This window comes from Vigna radiata, chromosome 9 (genome assembly GCF_000741045.1).
Source record: "Vigna radiata var. radiata cultivar VC1973A chromosome 9, Vradiata_ver6, whole genome shotgun sequence".
Classification (NCBI taxonomy): Eukaryota; Viridiplantae; Streptophyta; class Magnoliopsida; order Fabales; family Fabaceae; genus Vigna; species Vigna radiata.
In genome coordinates, this window is record NC_028359.1 from 20,721,585 (window position 1) to 20,742,442 (window position 20,858).

Below are 20,858 nucleotides of genomic sequence, written 5' to 3' on the forward strand. Positions count from 1 at the left end.
CTTCTTGCACCCTATTATTACTAATTGTATTCTTAAACTAACAGAAAAAGACTAAATACCCTCCTTGTTGCACCACACAACCTCTATTCTCCAATGCAATCTTTGAGAGGAAGAAGTAGAGAGATAACTCACCTTTCCAGAAGGTATTATACATGTTTTGAAAAGCTTATTTTGAAAATTTTATTATGCAAAGATTTCAGAATGTATTCCATGTGTTTTAAAAAGTTATTTCAAAAATCTTATTATAATTTTTTTTTCTGAAAATCCTACTTCATAAATAATGTTATAGAAATTCCAAAAAATTTACTAAGATTTCCAGAATAGATATTTACGTTTAAAAGTTAAGGAGGTGCAGTTAGAAATTATGAGGGTGTGAAAAGAAGAAGCAGATTTAGTTTAGAAACCGGGCTAAAGCCAGCAGCATCTAGCGTAAATCCATATGCTTTGTTTTCGGCTGACATGATATTGTACTTATATAGTTATTTTAAAATATGTAATATGTTATATAAAATATACCTTAATTTAGTATACACAGTTCTTTAATTATACAATTAAACTATATCTGAATACTAATAACTATATCTAAAGTTAAGTTGAACCTGTTGAAGTTTCAAACCAAATAAGGATACAAGTTAATGGAAAACCTGTGGGGACTTGCATCCATTGTTTTTCTTCAAAAAATTATTGTTTTTACATAGAAGAATGATTAACACACATAAAATTTTTACATTCACTTGACAGTGTGCTTTCTTATATTTTACTCTTGTACTATATAATTGGACGGTCTACCGCCCACATAGCGTACCATATGATCAGACAGTCTACCGCCCGCATTCTAAGATCCCTCCCAAACTGGTAAGGACGACCGGCCTACCACAGCTGATAAATCGATATTACAAAAATTAAGGTAAATCACGATTAAGGATAATGGAGCATGATTAAGATACCATTAATCTTGGATCCATGCCAAAAACTATAAATATGAGTCAAAGATAAGAGGTAGATGAAGGCATTTACTGTGCATTTATTATTGTTATATTGAGTTACCGATCGAATCATCTACTAATTTTGACATCGAAAGACCTTTGGTAGGTACACTTCCAGATGGACGAACGAGCAGGATTCAAGAGAGTGAGAGCGGACAATGTTAGAAAACAAATTAAATTATGTAAGTGTTCGGAATAACTCGACTTCACAACCGAAACAATTTTTTTTTTTAAATAAAGAAGTTTACATTTTTACTACTATTTTACCCGGTATAAAATGAATGTCAAAGTGAGAGTACCATTACTCTTTTATACAATGTTAACAAGTGGGACAATTTCTCTTGAATTTATTATGTACGTTTTTTTTCTATTATTTATGTAGGAACAAAGTTGTACCTTAATGTTTGAATTGGTGTATAGTCCTATAGTAGTGTGTAGGGTACCTCCACATGCAGAGGCATGGCTGAATTTTGGAAGTGTGTGAGAATCTGTCAAGTCGTGCAACATTGGTCAGAGTGCAATGGCTATGTGATGAGACTCCTTCTGGGGGAAATAACAAGAGATAATTCAACGTTGTATTCCTTTGTTTTATTCTTTTATGTTACTTGTTTTTTACCTTGTTTTTTTCTCAATAGCCTCGTGGTTTAAACAAGGAAACAGAAACAACAAGAAAAACAGAAGTCACGCAAGATCATTGGGCCTACGCTGGATTTGGAAACTCAAACAGAAAGAGAAAAAGGAGTAGAAGCGTGGCGTCAGCTTCAACGTGGTCAATTGATTTAATAAAAGCACATAGCTAAACATAGAAATTACCGGCTAATATAATATGTATTTTATCTCCATCCTTGTCCTGTAATTAATTAATTCTTTAAAATATAAATATGAGTTTAAATTTTATTTTGGATACGATGAAAAAGTTAATAAATATTTAATTGGTAATTTTATCTACATATTTAGATTTAGGTATGATTTATTTTGATTTTTATATATCTTTTATTCAATTGAATTCTAATATAGGTCAAAGGGAGTAAATTTGATTTTTTATGTTAAATTGACATTAAACATGTCTAGAAGTGTTATATGTTAAAATTTGAATTATTTTCTATTTAAAAATTCTTAGGTTTTTTTTTTGCCTGGAACTTCCTTCATCTTCCTTTATCTCTCCACTTCTCATCACATTCTTCCACTTCCCACCACATTGAAAAGTTTGTTTTCTTATATCTTTTAAAGTCAATTCTTACATGGAAGAGAGTTTTTATGTGAGAATTTTGTTTTTGGTATTATATAAATGTGGTTACTTTTTTTTATGTCGTGGTATTTTATTCTTTCATAATGATACAAATGAATATTCGGTGGATGGATGTGGAAAAAGGTGAAGAAGGTACAGGAAAAAAACTAGAACGGTTAAAATGGGTCACAATATGTAGGTTAACTTGATCCATCACGGGTTCGGACTAGGTTGTAATTAAATGAGCTAGTGAGTCAATCCGTTTACCCATCAATCCGTGGTGGTCAAGCTGGGTTCGAATTTTTCTAACTCGCTAATAAATAAGTCAGGTTAGTTTGACTTACTAAATGATTAATGTCAATAAGAAATAATGAGTTCTTGTTAAGAAAATAATTAAAATAAATAATAATAATTATGTAAGAATAAGACACATGTCTAGATAACAGAAGATTCATCAAATCAAATAAATAATAACAAAAATATGATACAATTATAATTGAATAAAGAAATAAAAATAATCATTATCAATGGATTTCACTCTATCACAATAAGATTAGTCTATTAACATTTTTGGTCAAGATAAAGTTCCCAAAATAAATACGATAAGTTATTTTATTTTTTCGCAAGTGAGTTCTACCCAAATGAAAACGAATCCTATGAAATTTAAAGATTCTATGTTTTTGCTATCTATAATGAAATTATGATTAATCTCTTACATTTTATTCACTCATTTAAAGTTTTTCCGCTAGTTATGGATGAATTAGAATTTAAATGCATGTGAAAGATAAATGATTGCTTAATCTAAAACTTGATGAGTACAAATGGGTATTTGATTTCAAAAACTCTTTTACGTCAATTGGAAATTGAAAGTGTTGGATGTTTTCGGATTTAAATATTAAAGTTGTAACGAAAAACATTTTACTTTACACAAATGAATTGAAATGTTCATAATTATTGGTATTTCTTGTATTAAAAGAATTGAATGAAAATTTTATTGCCTCTATTATGTGAATAGAAAATGTTTAATCCCATTAGCCTTTGAATTGAAATTAGTGAATTATGATTTGTACATGTGCGGTCATGGGAATTGAAAACCATATGCCATAATTGTTTTTGGATGAATAGCCCGCGATTAGAAAAGCATGATGTCTTTGTTACGTAAATACAGATAATTCAAATTTGTGGCTAAAGAATCGTAGCTTTCTCATTCTCATTATACATGACGTATAGTTCTCTCTTTTTCCCAACACATAAAGTATTTTCCTTTCTTTTTCACCGTAGTATATTTGACAATTTGGCTTCATACAACAAAACTTATCTTCTTACAAGGAAATGAAACAAAATTGTGTATAGGATTTTAAAATAATTCACGGTGAGAATGGGTGAAAATTAAGGGACTTGGTTCCTCTTTGATTAAAACCGTCGAAACCTATAAGTTGCTAGAAACAATGATAAAACATGGTCTTCTTAATGAAAATTAAAAAAAGGTAGTTCACATGCGAGCCAAGGTAGTCCATTGATCAATTAAGACCACATTCAGAATAGAGCAGACCATTATAACCATTGATAAACTAATATTCTTATAAAAGACTTAGACACTGTATGCGAGCCAAGGTAGTCCACATGCATAAAAGAACAAACAAACTAACACTAGTGCAAAAACGCTATTTAACGTCACCTCTTAGACGTCGGTTAAGGGTAAGCACGACGTATATTGATGACCGGTGGCATTTTCGTAAATAAGTTGGCCATATAGACGTCAGTTAGAAGATGCCCCGACGTTTATAATATTTTAGATGTCGGGGCCCCTCCTAACTGACGTCTATATGTCTGACAGGTGGGTGAAAAGTCATTTCTTTCAGTCATATAGACGTCAGTTAGGAGGGGCCCCGATGTCTATATGACGGAAATTAATGGTTATTCACCTACCTACCAGAAATATAGACGTTAGTTGGGAGAGCCTCGACTTCTAAAGCACTTTAGACGTCTGTTACTCTATGAACCGACGTCTAAACCCTAAATCCAAAAATTCAAAAAGTCACTTTTTGACTCCATTTAGACGTCTGATCTCGCCACTCCGACTTCTAAAGCACTTTAAACGTCTGTTACTCTGGGAACCGACGTCTAAACCCTAAATCCAAAAATTTAAAAAGTCACTTTTTGACTCCATTTAGACGTCTGATCCCGCCACTCCGACTTCTAAAGCACTTTAGACGTCTGTTATTCTGGGAACTGACGTCTAAACCCTAAATCCAGAAATTTAAAAAGTCATTTTTTGACTCCATTTAGACCTCTAATCCCGCCACTCTAACTTTTAAAGCACTTTAGACGTCTGTTGTAAAGGGAACCGACGTCTAAATGTCTACATTAAAACACTGCGAACACGAGGTAGTAGTTACGCGCACCCATTGTTCATCATCTTCCTCGCGTTTTCTCTGCACAGGCTTTGTTTTCCAGGTTCGTTTTCTCACTTTTGCACCGTTTAAAATTAATTTTACTCTGATTACATTACTCTTTGATGAATTATTTTTCATTTGAACCGATTAAAATGCGTTTTCATTGAGTTTTTGTGCAGTTTTGCTCATGTCCTTAAGCAGCGTTCTTGGACGGCGATTTCTTGCGTTTTGCACTCTCCAATTCCCTCCACTACATTATCAAAACCGTCCAATACAAAATAAGAACATACAATCCATTCTCTTCAACTAAAATATAAAGTTGTAAACTCGAATCACCATGACCTAGGAGCAACTCGAGAGGCCTCAAGTGGAGAAAGATCCTATCAAATACGACGACATTTTAGACGTCTGATCTATGAGTCTGATGTTTATATAGACGTCTGACCTATATAGTTCGATGTCTATATAGAAGTCTGGCCTATGGGGTCCGATGTCTCGTTTAACGTCACTCGAATAAACGTCGATTCGGAATCTGACGTTAAAAGCCCAAAATAACCGACGTTAAACGACGTTTTTCCACTAATGTAAAAAAAGAGTAGAAAACAAAATTACTTTATTAAAGAAACTGTTTAGACAAAAGTGAAAAGCTTGTCATAAAGATTACTCTAACAAATTCAAACAAATGCAGAAGTTAAAAACTTAAAAAAAAAAGAAGAAAACTCTAAAAAAATAATAATATACTTTTAAAATAATAAAACTCGTTTATAAAAAATATATTTATTCTTTAAAACTTTATTATTAAAATAATCGAATATAAACAGACTATCAATTATAAAACTTTAAGTTCTTACATATGACACCAATGTCCCTTTGTATTCCATGTCAAACTCTTTATTTTATTTGAAAAAAATCATACATATTTTTTACATTTGACTTTTGTTGGGTAAACCCATTTTTCACTACTAATTTAATAAATATTAAAACTTAACTATTAAAAATAATATAAAAATCGAAATAAATTATAAAATGAAATATAAAATTGAAATTGCTAACTGAATTAAGATAAAAAATAAAGAAATATATTTCTCTAATATTTAGTTAAAAGTAATATTAATCTTATATAAATTGAACTCGTCTTAATGTTATCAAGTCTTTCCTGTAATCGATGAGCCCGTGACTATGATTTGATAATGAATGATGAAATTCACATGGGTCCCATGTGCAGTTGTGGGGAATGTTGACCCATTCAGATGGTTCATATATACATTCTCAATTTCTTGGCAAACTAAGACAAAGAGAAAAAAATACTTATAAAACCTCACTCATACTTACATCTCTAGTTTCAGCAAAACCAGTAACATCCAAAGCATTAACATGGCTACGAAACTTCTTCCATTTATAAGAAAACATCTCATCAGATGAATATAGAATGTGATGTTCTTCGTATGTCTCGCCAGCTGTGGAAAAATTGTTTGTATTTGCCCTATTTAGTAAGCACTATGCAAATATCTCTATTGTTTTCTAATCAAATGTGGTACCTCCTTTAAGCTATTCTTTATATTCTTTTACCTAATTCTCTAAATATTCCTCACATACAGTTAATCCCTTCCTAATATATAAGTGAAAACTTTAATCTTTTTACTTCTTCCACTTGAGAAAAATACGACACAATGCCAAAAGGAAAAATTGAACGAGCTTATGTTAACTTGTGTGTGGATATTTTATTCTTATACCGTAATTTATAATTCTTGTATGATTAAATATTTATTATGTATGAATTTTATATAATGATTTGTTGGTTTTGTAATATTATAGTTTTTTATGCATTAAATTAGTGTTCGTAATAAGAACTCGCGGGTTAAGTTGATTTATCGAGTTGAGTTGAGTTTGAAAAACATGAAATTTTTTTATAGGGATCAATTTTTAATCCAGTTCATTCAGTTGGCTCAACAACCCACATAATTTAATTTAATTATTTATTATATTATATTTCAATATTATTGTTAATATTTTTTATTGTATTGTAAGTGGAAATAAAGAAAAACATGTTTTAAGAGAGTAAAATATTACTTTAATATTATAAATGGATAAATGACACAAAAATTATCAATATTATAAACTTATTTATTCATTTTTTTCGGTTTTCTTTTAGATTACATTTGAGTTGTATGTTAATTTTCTTTTTGAATTGTCTTTGGAGTTTAACATTATTTTAGTGTGAAATTATTTAAATTTGAATTACAAAAAAATTGTAAATTTTGTTTGGATTAAAAAAAACTTGTAATCAAGTGAGTCAATTCGTTTAAACCACTACGGTCGGGTCGGATTCAATTTTTTTTTAAATTGCTAATAAATTAACCAAGTTAGATTGACTCATTAAGTGACAAACCCACGGTAAGTCGAACCGAGTTGGACCGGTCATTTTAAGAGCATTACATTAAATTAATATATAGTAATATTGTATTCCTATAAGAGAATGCTTAACATTATGTTTTGCCTTAATAATTTGATTTATAAGTTTAAATCTAGTTATAATATTTATTAAATAAAGTTAATTTAATATTTTTCGTTAAATTAATAAATGTTTTATATGTTAAAATTTAAATGCTAAAAGAAGATGAAATAGAAGAAGAAGGTAAAAGGAAGAAAAAAGAAAGGTTCTAAAATAAAAAAAAAATATCCAAATTTTGATAGTAAAATTCCAGATTTAATTGAATAAAAATAAATATAAACCATAAATATAAATATAACAAAAAGAAAATAACACCAAAAAAAATTGACTAAAAAAGTTAACAACCATATTAATTATTGAAGTGACAGGCTATTTTATTCTTTTCCCTCTCTTTAATATATTTTTGATATTTTACTTGTTTCGTAATGCATTTCTGCCTTGCTAATTTGAATTTAAATTTAAATTCTCAATAATCAGACATGTTAAATATTTTAATATTACCCTTTCTCGTGAATAAAATTTTGGGCAATGCCGGCGCGTATCTATATTAGAAAATATTTTTCGATAATATTTAAACCTTATTTATTTACGTGTTATTTTATAATTAGTTTATAATAATATTTATGATTATTATTATTAATTATGAAATAATTTTAAATTAATGAATAAAAAATGTTGTCTAATATATATATATATATATATATATATATATATATATATAATTCTGTAGAATTGAATTAATGTCCTTTTCTTTTTTAAGATCTCTAGCGCCACAGTGTTATAGATGATTTTCCAATCATAAAAGATATTTTAACATAATCATATCTTGATATTTTTCTTTTTTATTTAAAGAGAAATTGAAAAGACGAAAATGAGGAAGATGAAAGAGAGAGAGAGAAAGAAAAAGGAAGAAGAAAAGATATCCGATTTGGCATCAAACACAAACTGTTGCAAACAAATGAACCTAACCAATAATCAATCAACAACAAAAGGTACTTCATTATCTTCTTCATAACTTCAACCTTCTTCTCTCTTTCTTCGCTTCAACTCAAGAACAAACTCAAACCCATGGCAAACACTAATAACTTCTTAAACTGCACTTCAAAAAAGCCAAATACTTTAATCACCAACCTCTACTTCTGCACCTTCGCCACCTTCCTCTTCACCCTCTCTTACTTCCTTGGTCTATGGCACAACTACCCCACCACCACCGTCGCCACTGCCACCGTAGCCACCGCCTCCAACCTCTGCTTCAACCCTACCACCAACTTCACCACTACCACCACCTCCGCCGTCCCATCATTAACCAACCTCGAATTCGCCGCCCACCATAACATGCCGGACCCGCCCCCCACCGCGGCGCGTGGACCACACCTCCCTCCCTGCGCATGGTCCTACTACGAGTACACCCCCTGCGAGGACCAGAAGCGCTCTCTCCAGTTCCCGAGAGCCCGACTCGCCTACCGTGAGCGGCACTGTCCGGCGGCGGAGGATGTACTCCGGTGCCGGATTCCGGCGCCGTACGGATACAAACAGCCGCTGCGGTGGCCGGCAAGCCGCGACGCCGCGTGGTTCGCGAACGCCCCGCACAAGGAGTTGACCGTGGAGAAGAAGGGGCAGAACTGGGTTCGTTTCGAGGGGGACCGGTTCAAGTTCCCCGGTGGTGGGACCATGTTTCCACGTGGCGCAGACCGCTACATTGATGACATTGGAAAGCTTGTTAATCTCCGAGATGGGTCTATCCGAACCGCTATCGACACCGGTTGTGGGGTACGTTCATGTTATTTCTTCAACCGGAATCCCGGTTCGCCTCTTCCCGAACCGGTTCCGTCTCAAACTTTTTTTTTCCTCAGTCGGAGCCATTCCTTAACATCATTGCATTAAACTCCAGTATTTGTCATTTGGCTATGCTCAATGCATAATTAACATGATTTTTAACACTTTAATACAAGACTATTATTTAAATTTTAGCTAAAGTTTATAAATAAATCTCTTTGTTTCATCAGTAATATAAAAATGTTTTAAAAATGTCAATTGATTACAATAGTTGCTTGAGAAATTCTTACTTAAAATCTTGAAAAGTAGTATAATTATTTGTGGATTTTGTAGGTTAGAAAATTTAGGTTTATGATGAAGGATGAGTAGACCGGTTTATGATGAACCGGGTTTACTTTCCTTCTTAGTTCAAGGAATACTGAACTCTTGGTATGCACGAATGGTATTTCCCCGTCATATTTTATGATGAATTTTAGGAATAATTCGATTTTTCATTTTAAAAATTTGAAATGGGGAATGTGGGTTCATGGTGATATTAAATATGTGAAAATCATTTAAAAATATTTTCTTTTTGCGAAAATATCATTTTATTTTCAATTTGTTTTTTAATATATTTTTACATGAAACTAGGAGTGTAAACATGGTAATTTAGGACTAGCCTATTTATTTATTATATATAATTTTTATTTATTATTTTAAAACAAGCGTATAATTTTATTATATTTTTAATAAATAAAACATAGAATACAATGCCTTTGACGAAAGTTCCTAAGTGAATTGACTTATTTTTGGAAATATCATATTCTTGTGGTCGAACGGCTCGTCGTTTCTTATATGGTTTGACGAAGTTTCCTAAGAGGAAGAATAGTTAGGATAAAAATGGGTGAAATATATTTTAATTTTAAAATTTGACATAAAATTAAAATTTCTTTTTGATTAAAATTTTGATATATTTTAGTTTTTAAATTTTAAAAAAATAAATATAGTTATTTTAATTTAATTATTTTTTTTATATATGAAACGTGGTTTTTAATTGACACGTAAAAAAAATTAATATAATTAAGTTAAAGAATATATTTATTTATTTTTAAAACTAAAAAACTAAATTGTATTAAAGTTTTTAACAATGCAAAATTTAAAAACAAAAACATACGATGACATTTTTATTTTTTTCATTTTTCTTGTTGGTCTTACAAAATGACTTTAAGATAGGTGAAAAGTGGGATGTCAAGCTACTGATACGCTGGAGACATCGTATATACGCCGAAACATAGTATGCTGTATAAATGGATACAAATCAATGCGTATTAGATAGATCAAAATTTACTTTTTCTCACTTTTCTTTTTCCCAAATGAAAAAGAGAATGATAAAAGAAAAATCTTCTAATCCTTTACCTTCAAATCAAAGAAAAGCATAATTATTGAGATAGAAAATTTGCTCTCTTGTTGTATTCATTGGAAAGCATGTGCCTTTTTTGGCTCAATGATTTAACTAGACATTGTAATATTAAATTACTAAACAGTCCAAACTTGCTTTTGGTTCACTTTATGGCAATCATAATCTGCTTTTCTGTTTGTCTTTAAGTTGTTTGTTGAAATACATGTGAGGGAAAAGCACAATAAGAAATTGACACATTGCAACCTAACCATCTCAATCATGCATTCCATTTCCTAATCTACAAGTTACCTACCCAGACCTCACAAGTTCACACCTTCCTAGAAATAGTAAAAGTAATAATTTTATTATCCTGTAATCATAAATTATTTTACATGATAAAATTGTGGATTTTTGTATTCATATCTTCAAAACTCATATCTAGAATTTTGTTGTGTGATATTTAAAACTATCAGGTTGCAAGCTTTGGAGCTTATCTTCTATCACGTGACATTTTAACAGTGTCATTTGCACCAAGAGATACTCATATATCACAGGTTCAGTTTGCTCTTGAACGAGGTGTTCCTGCATTGATTGGAATCCTTGCCTCAATCAGGCTTCCATACCCTTCAAGAGCCTTTGACTTGGCTCATTGCTCACGCTGCCTCATTCCCTGGGGCAAGTATGGTACACCCATTAGTCCCTAAACACTCTATGGTCATATTTTGATGAATTTTTCAACAACTGTAAAAAAATAGAAAGCGGAACTAATTAAATTTTTTGTATGAATGAGAATTAGTTCATATGTAATCTGTAGAATTTTTTTCAGAGTGCCAATGATTTTGTGTGAGTGAAAGTGACAGTGCATTATTGTTTGTGGTATTGGCAGAAGGAGTATACTTGACTGAAGTAGATAGAGTGTTACGTCCAGGGGGGTATTGGATTCTATCAGGGCCACCAATAAACTATCAGAGTCATTGGAGAGGGTGGGAAAGAACTCGTGAGAGTCTGAGAGATGAACAAGATGAGATTGAGGATGTGGCAAAGAGTCTATGCTGGAAAAAGTTGGTGCAGAAGGATGACCTTGCAGTATGGCAGAAGCCAACCAATCATGTACACTGCAAACTCAAGCGAAAGATCTTCAAGACTAGTAGACCCTTCTGTGGTGAGGCACAGGATCCTGACACAGCATGGTAATATCACAATTTTTTTTGTCAGATTTTGATGTTCATCTCATCAAGGCTAATAAGTTGAACAAACTAGATTAACATATTGGGCTGGTAAATCAGTAATTGTCATATATAATGATAGCGTTTGTTTGGTTGGAACAAATCAGTTTCTGGTTTTTATTTTGATTATAAAAGTTCAACCTTGTTTTTACTTTAATGAACACTTTCCTTTAGGTTGCTTTCTTCATCAAGCCTTTTTCATTGCAGGTATACTAAGCTGGATACATGTTTGACCCCACTTCCTGAGGTAAAGGACATCAAAGAAATTAGTGGTGGAGGGCTGTCTAAATGGCCTAAGAGACTAACTTCAATTCCCCCAAGGATTAGGAGTGAAAGTTTGGAAGGAATAACAGCTGAGATGTTCACAGAAAACACTCGGATATGGAAAAAGAGAGTGGCGTACTACAAGAGATTGGACCATCAGCTAGCAGAACGTGGAAGATATAGAAACCTGCTTGATATGAATTCTTACTTGGGAGGCTTTGCAGCTGCACTGGTTGATGATCCTGTGTGGGTTATGAACATTGTCCCTGTTGAGGCTGAAATCAACACCCTTGGTGTTGTATATGAACGTGGATTGATTGGAACCTATCAAAACTGGTATGCTTTTCTTCCTTTGCAGAGGAAACCTGAATTGTTTGTTAAAAGAGAAACAATACAAAAAGCAAAATTTTTGTATGCATAATTACATGAGCAGCAAGCATTTTCTTAGTTGATAGATTGAAACTTTTTATGTGGTCAAGGACCTATCACTTATAGATTAAGTACACCTCTGTTGAAGTGTCACAGTTCAGATATGTTTTTCACACTATCACTAACACTTGTCTGATATAAATCAATGATCAGACACTTTTGAATTCTTATTAAATATTTAATTATAAAATCATTTTTATCGGTTCATACCCTTTTACAAATATAAATAGACACACTAGTGTTGTAATCAAATTATTTTAATAGAAAAGTTGGACTGAAACATGACATGAAATGTTCAAAATAATGTTTCACTCTCATTCTTATGGGATAATTACAAAACCTAGTAACCTAGTTTGAGAAATAAATGTACCATTTTTAGGTGGGTCAAAGTTGGTTAACGTGGTAGGTCAACTTATTCAATCCCTTTTATTACGTGTATTGTGGATGACATACCGATTTGCCCATTTATTTTTTTTCATTTTAGATTTTGATGAATTGTTTAGTTGAATATAACTTTGCTAATAATATTTTGTGTGGATTGTATTTATTACACTCATTATGTTAGTTTCTAGAAAACAAATGTGTCAAGATAATTTAATAGGATAACATTGTGCAATTATGACATTATGGTTTTGTTTGGATAATTTATTCATATAATGAGTCATTCATTATTCTTATAACGTTCTTTCTATTTTCTTGTAACACTCATTTTCAAAAGGTAATGAATACAGAAATTGTTTTTTGTGTTAGGGTGTGGGCTTGTAGGGTATCCTTTGTCATGATGGTTTGTACATTTACTGTGTTGTGTTGCGTGTCCGTGACAAAATCCATCTTTCACAGCTTACCACCGACAGCAACATTATGACAAATGGGAGTTTAAATAGTACCTGCTTATGTGTGCCAGTGCCACACACCTTATTTTCTATCCTTTGTCGTCTTATACTATAGACAGAACACTGTTTCACGGATCCAATCCTTTTATCTTGTACTACAAAAATTAAATTTAAACTTCTGTATATGGATGGTATAGTTAAAATCCATACCTCACTATTTTTTTCTTCTTTCAGGTGTGAAGCCATGTCCACTTACCCCCGAACATATGATTTCATACACGGTGATTCAGTTTTTAGCCTCTATCAGAACAGGTAACACTAAGAACCGATTATATGTAATGGCCAAATCTAGAGAACTTGTTTACTCTAATATGTTTCTAAATCTTTTTTTCTCAAATATTTAATTTGTCAGTATTTAATCAGTTTTCTAGTACAATACTGACAAACAAATCTCCTGATTAATATGACAAATAATCTGTATAAGTTATTTCTACTCATTTAATTTGATATTAGAACATAACTTTTAACTTTAATATGATATCAGAGCATAATCTAATCATTGTACTGTTTTCAATAAATTATGAAGTTGTTATTAGACCACATTCATATTTAGTTTTACAGATTTCACACTCCATGTAATTTGATTTAGTTAGACCAATCAGGTTCTCGACATGAATGAAGTATTATAGGTCACGGACAACATGAATTGGGACAAACTCAAGTTCTACAGATCATTAAACACAAACCAATCCTAAATAACACAATCTGTGTTTCTAGTTACCTTGGAAAACTAAGAAACACCTTATATCTCAGCAGTGTGACTATAAGTCAAAAAATGTGAAACTTTGCTAAGTTTTTGAATTAATGTGTTACAGATGTGATATGGTGGACATTCTTCTAGAGATGGACCGGATTTTGAGGCCAGAAGGTAGTGTGATTTTGAGAGATGATGTGGATGTGTTGACGAAGGTGAAAAGCATTGCAGATGAAATGCAATGGGATGTCAGAATTACAGACCATGAAGAAGGACCTTATGAGAGACAAAAGATACTGATAGCAGTTAAGGAGTATTGGACAGCCCCTCCTCCAGAGAGAAACCAACACAGCAAGCACTAGTTTGATTCTATTCTTTTCATGTCAATTTTCTCACGAATCAATTCTTTCAAACCCCGATTTTTGTGAGTGGTGCAAGGTGAAATTTTCTTTGCAAAATTATGGCCCCTGGAATGTTGAGGCATTCTTTCATCAAATTTTAATATAAAGGTAAGGGATGTAAATTGATAGGAACAGGAAATGGAACTGGTGATGAGTAAATACCAATTGTAATGTTTGTCCATGTTGTCTCCGTATGTTGCCGTAACGTGTTTCTTATCTCCTTACATAGAATGAAATCCGACATTTTTTAAAAGCTATTAAGTATTGAATTTCATAATGTCCTAACATATCGGTTCTATTAATCTTCATGCCATGAAGCATCATAAAAATTGTCTGCAATTTCATGTCCTCGATCCCGTTTGCAATTCAATACTTTCATCTGCCTTAACATGTTTAAACAAATAACATCAGAAAAATACATTTTATACATAACTTGCAAGCACCAAGTCCAATGTCACTGACTGCAATAACTGGATATAAAATTGGCTCGGTGTCTCTATGAGTGTAGTGAAGTTCAGGTTCTCTAACTCTAACATTGATGAGTTAGCACGCGAAGTTGTAAAAATGGAATCTATCCAGTGATGCATTGATCAAATGATTTGTCCAAGTTAATGACGGGACCAGTTTTTACAAAAAATTCATAGCAAAACACCATTCAAAGTCAAAACCAATTCAAGCTGAAAATACTCTTCAATTGTTTTGGTAATTAGGGGGAAAGATAGGTGAAATATTTTTTACTGCATCACATATTACAATGTTCTCGTGACTCTAATTTTCCTGTCAATGTGGTCGAACTTGGTAGTTCTGAATCTCTAAGGACTCAATTAACTCCCCAAAAATGGATCTCATGTTCCCGAGATGGGTTACACAACTTATCAAAAACTGTGTTGCAAATAAGAATCTTGTTAAATTCTTGAAATTGAAGAATAGTTATTGAAATATGAAAATTTTCTCTTTTCTACTTCACTTAATGTCGCATTTTTGTTTGATGGATAATTAGAGTTTGCATACATTATTTTGAATTCACTTGTGGGCATGATGAATTTGCTTTTTAGTTCACGATGAATGTTTTGTTTGTAGAATGATTGAAAAGCGTGATTTGACTAGAGACAAAAAAATAATGTGATTAATCTCTTCTTTCAATTTCTAATTTCTAATGTTGTGTTCACTTGAGGTGAATTTATTATTTACAAGAATTGATGAGCGGTGAATTGGAAATTTAACGTATTCACTTCAAATGAATTGCGAAGAATAAATTAAAGCGATTTGCGTGATGGGTGCACTTTTCAGTCACCCGCATATGAGAAGAGATTTGGAGGGATGAAAGCGGCTTTGTCTGAAATGCCCCTCTTGTTAAAAAAATTTTCCCAATTGAGACCCAACTAAAATATTAGCCACTTGCACTGTGTATTAACACACAACGTTCACTTGCACTGCATATTAACACACAACGTCCACTATGCATTCACGAGTATCACTGTTTTGAGCTATAGGCTTTGTTATAAAGCATAGATAGGTCTGAGCTTCTGAATTTGCTTCATAGAGCCATTCAACATTGAAGATTCCTGCATTGCACACAAAAAAGATTCTTGCACCATTGACAATACACTAAAAAGATTCCTGCACCATTGCTTCATAGAGGCATGCTTTTTGACCGTAGAACAAGCATTAATATCTGCTTCGTATTTGGTTTTTGTGTTCATTGAGCAAGACCATTTTTGTGTGCATGCGTTGAGTGTGGAAGAGGAGAACATTGCAGAGAAAGCTCGCGTTGGAAGAGGAGAAAGAACATAGAGCTCAGGTGAGGATCCATATGAGTGAATTGTTGTTAGGCAAGCATGTTTCTGTCATTTTTGTAGGGTTAGTGGTAGATGAAGAAGCTGAGGTTGGTGCAAGATGAAGAAAGAAGGTGATTGATGAAGAGAAGCAACGTTTGAAGCTCGAGAAGACGATGAAGAAGCCTGTGTATTCGGTTACAACAACAGGCTTATTCGGTTACAAGCCATGAAGAAGAAGAAGGCGCAACTATATTCGGTTACAGTAGTACCGTATTCGGTTACAACCATGAAGAAGAAGGCAGAGCTGTGTATTCGGTTACGTGAAGTTGTATTCGATTCCAGGCGCGGTTCAAGTGGCTTGTATTCGGTTCCCAGCCCCTTCGCTACCATGCTTGTCTACGTTGGGTGTCGTTGATGATGGAGGATGCAATGTCCTTGACGATGAAGATAGATGTGTTGGTGATGATGGAGGATGCAACTCCATCGGTCAATGATGATGAAGAAGAAGCTGTCTGTCATGGTGGAGCATGCAGCGATTGTAGCATGCACGAATCCGGTTACATAGGCGGTCTTGGTTTCCCTGCAACTCCTCCGTTTTGCTTCGTGGTTGGAAATCTTTGGTGCCTTGATGTTCCTTTAACCAGCGACGACAATTTCTGTCATGGTGGAGGATGCACGGAGGTTGCCATGGTCGTTGAAGCACTGAGCGAAGGAGGAGGATGGCCACACAACAAGATGCTGAGAAGAGTGCAGATCTGGCGTTATTGGTTCCAAATTTCATAATCGTAACCGTTTGTTTGTGATGCTTTCTGATGCAGGTCTTCTGAAGGTGGTGAAGGACAAACTTGAACGTTCATTGCCAAGCTCTTCCATGGTGGAAGTTCATCAAGGACCTTCCGTGTTGTGTCTAGTCCAGTGTATTATCGTCTTTGGATTTTGAGTTTAATTTCATGGTAAGGGAAGGAATTGATCATGGATTTTTTTTTTGGTATTGTGAAGGTGCTGGACGTGTGTTAAGCAGGAGTTATTGCTTTGGGTGAAGAAGGTTCTTTGTGGATGTTTTTGGGCCAGCAAGCACAGGTGGTTTGTTTGGGTGAAGAAGGTTATTTATGAATGTTTTTTGGCCAACCAAGATTATTCACTTTTGTAGTTAAACATTGAAGACTTGTACTTATTTTTGTGCACTTGGTTGATGAATTGGAACCACCTTTTTCAAGGTAGATTTTTAACTTTTGTAATTGAACATTGAAGATTTTTACTTATTTCTCTGCACTTGGTTGATGAATTGGAACCACCTTGGTTATGGGTAGATTATGATTTAAAATAGTTATGATTTTATTGAATCATGATCTAATTTTATCATATTCACAGGTATGGTGTTAGGTAGTTGAAAAACATTGAAATTTACCATCCAACTTCTATAGTCAAGAATCAGTAAATCTTTAAGTACATTGCTTGGAGTTTAAGTGGAAAGTTTTGCTAATTCATACTTGGATATCCACATTCACATATCTTCAACAGGTAAGTGTTATTGTTTGTTTATTTTTAATAAATATACGAATGCCTTTTTAATATGTTATTTAAATATTTTTGGTTTTTTTAATTAATATATGAATGTATTAATGTATTTTGTTTATGTATGAATATATGATATATGAATGTATGAATATAGGAATAAATTATGTTTAATGAATATATGAATGTAATTATAGTGTGTATATTTGTTTAAGTAAATAGAGATGGGAGAAGAATTAGATTTGTCGTACTTGGATCGTGAAGATATAGATGATGATGTGGTTGGTGTAGACTTTAATATAGTCTCAATGCTACATCAACAATTACTAATAACCACCTCACTAGCTGCACTAACAATGTTATGCATTGTTTGTGATGCCTTGAATTCATTGAATATGTGCTCGAGTGATCCAAGTAGTGTTAGCATTTTTCTTCCCGACAAAGACCGTCGCAGACAACAGTTAATGTCGTACCTGGTGCATACTACTCGATGTCGTGACATTATTCGGATGGGTCTAGAAACATTCATTAATCTTTGTGAGAGATTAAGAACAACTAGGTTAGTTAAAGACGCCATTCGCTCGACAATGGCGGAACAAGTAACTCAATTTCTTCATATAATTGGGCATAATGTTAAGAATCGAAGTGTCACATTTTTTTTCATCGATTTGGGGCGACGATTAGCAAACACTTTCACAATGTGTTGGATACTATTTTAACTTTAGAATCAAAATTTTTAACTCAGCCATCAGGAGATGAGGTTCATCCATATGTCTTGAACAACAATCGGTTTTATCCTTAGTTTAAGGTAATCATTTAAATCTGTCAGTAATGCTGTAATTTTATGAAACAATGTTAATGTTATGCAGTTGTATGATGACTTCTTAATTCAATGTTTAGGATTGCTTAGGGGCTATAAATGGTACTCATGTTCATGTAAGGGTGTGATGAATCAATATTTTATACCATTAACTTAGTTTTTCGCGCCGAATTGTGTTGATGATTTGCNCTTAATTCTTAGTTATTGTGTCATTTTCACTATTTGGGCTTAATTAGACCAATAATTCATATTTTAATTAATTTGAATTATTTGNGCTTAATTATTCCTATTTCTATTTTCAGGGCAATTTTGGAATTATACTTTGNGACTTTTGGAAGGGCACCAAACAATTGAAGAATTTCCACAAGGCAAATTAGAATTAATCTAGCTTAGCTTAGTAGTTTAGAATTTGTTAATAAATTTTTGTAATATGGGCCAATTTTGCTAGGATAGTCTTAGCCCAATAGAAAAAAATAGGACACATGCACCTTAGGATTTTTAGAGGTGGACCCCATCTATTTTTGGGTGACTCATTCTTGGACCTAGGGAGGTGTGAGCCGTCACGGTGCAGAGTTTTTTTTCCAGATTTTGCTTTGAAACATTTTCTTACACACTTGTCACGGTTTATGATGGCTTGAATAAAAAGGAAGAATGTTTTATTTTCTATTTTCGAGCAAGGGTGATCTTCTTTGCTACTGTTGATTTTATTTTATATTCATCACACAATCAATATGCTGATGGTCGTGAATGGATGAGGATACATGTTGATTGATGGGAGGCATGTGACATTTGGTTTTAATGGTGCAGTCGGTTATCACATAGCATTTTTATTAAATTTTCTTCTGGAGATTTCGGTGGGCACATGTGTTTCACTTTTCAATTGAAGTTCAATTTAGATGTTGTCACGTCTTTGTGCATTGGGGCTGAAAAGAAAAGTTGTTTTAGTCTATTGTTTGCTTGAACTGAGAAACGGACGCTACCTTTAATTTGGGGTTCATTCACCTTTTGATTGAAGTTGCTGTTACGCGTTGCATAGGAGATTTTTTTATTGGGAGCTGCTGTCACGTTCATTTATACATGCCATATATTATAATGTTGTTTTGCCGTAGAGAAGAGCACGCATCACATCCACGAGAGAAGAGCACCAGGCGCTGATTCACGTTGCTGGATGGGACACTTGAGGGCAGTGGATAATCAATGTTGATGGAATAAAAGCACGTAATTTAGGCTCTAGGGGTGTGATCAATTAGCTTTGCGAAGTTATGGTATGGAGAGAATGAATGCCATTAATTGGTTGATTAAGTAATTCACGGCTGAAGCATTATTTTTTTTTCTTCCTTTAATTTAGAAATGATGCTTGATATTGGGTGTAGGCCGTAAGGTCATTAATGATTGAAGGAATATACATTCAATTCCTTTTCAATTTGGATAAAGGCATATGTCACGTCCTGCAATAGTTTTATTTGGATAAACTTGTTTTGTTTTTTATTTTCTTTTATTTGAAATTAATTTAGGTTTTAGATAAATTTTATGTCTTTTTATTTTCTTTTATTTTAAATTAGTTTGAATCGTAGGTTAAGTTGTTTTTAATTTCTTTAATTTAGTTTTGCATTTAATTTAATTTAATTGTGTTTAGATATTTGTTTAGTCTAGTATTGGGGTTTGCATTTTCATTTTTTTTAATGCTTTCTATCATGTTCGAGTTGTGTTTAATTTCCATGCATTTTAATTTAGTGTAATTCTCATATCAAATACTTTCAACCCCCCCACTGTGTGTTTGATTTGATTCTGAATCGCAAAATTGGTCTTTGGGAGACGACCTAGGGGTCATTCCCTAGTTATACTGCACTTTAACTGCACATCAAATTTGATTGGGCGGCGACGCCCATCAGGGTGCCAAGAGCAGATGCTCCGAGATTTCGTGGAAGAAAAGATTGACCAACTCAAAATGTGTTTGCCGCATGTGACTTTGATATGAAATTCACATACGTTCTAGCTAGGTAGGAAGGCACAACATCTGATTTCTAGAATTTTAAAAAATGCTCTTGATCGAGATGATTCGTTGGTGATCCCCCAAGGTAAGTGTCTTCATTGAGATGTTATGCTTCGTTCTTTATTAGTTGCTAAATACTGATTTGTTCAATATTGTAGGAAAAATACTATCTTGGAGATGTTGTATATATGCTGAAAGATATCACCTTAAAGAATTTACACGCAGAGGACCACAAAATGCACGCGAGCTCTTTAACCATCGACATTAATAATTGAGAAATGTTATTGAAATAACATTTGGTGTATTGAAGAAACGGTTCCCTATCATTGTAAGTGGCACTGAACCACATTATGGATTAGAGACAATGACAAACATTATTTTAGCTTGTTGTATCCTACACAACTTTATCCGTGGAGTTGATCACGATGACCCATTGCTTAATGATGTTGATAATGACTTGAATGAAAGGGAAGATCATAATGTGTCATCTTCTCAAGTTCAAGAAGATGATTATAGGGTTGGTAGTACTATAGGGATGCCATAGCTGAAGAAATGTGGCGAGATTATCAAAATTCATAGTTATTGTAATTCATATTTTTTTATCACTATGTTATTTGAATATCACATCT

The 20,858-nt window shown here is 33.0% G+C and overlaps 1 protein-coding gene across 1 annotated transcript; it reads left to right on the plus strand.

The window, feature by feature from the left end:
- Positions 1-7,958: 7,958 nt before the first annotated feature.
- Positions 7,959-14,304, plus strand: LOC106774297 (probable methyltransferase PMT16). Its single transcript, XM_014661244.2, has 6 exons — positions 7,959-8,832; positions 10,690-10,900; positions 11,103-11,406; positions 11,650-12,042; positions 13,203-13,280; positions 13,844-14,304. Exons 1-6 carry the CDS (start codon positions 8,131-8,133, stop codon positions 14,082-14,084), a joined length of 1,929 nt encoding a protein of 642 aa, XP_014516730.1. The 5' UTR covers positions 7,959-8,130; the 3' UTR covers positions 14,085-14,304.
- The last annotated feature ends 6,554 nt before the right edge of the window (positions 14,305-20,858 follow it).

Coding starts and splice junctions, on each gene's coding strand:
- LOC106774297 (XM_014661244.2), top strand. CDS start 8,131: ATGGCAAACACTAATAACTTCTTAAACTGCACTTCAAAAAAGCCAAAT. Junction 11,407..11,649: donor CAGGATCCTGACACAGCATG/GTAATATCACAA, acceptor TTTTCATTGCAG/GTATACTAAGCTGGATACAT. Junction 12,043..13,202: donor ATTGGAACCTATCAAAACTG/GTATGCTTTTCT, acceptor TTCTTCTTTCAG/GTGTGAAGCCATGTCCACTT.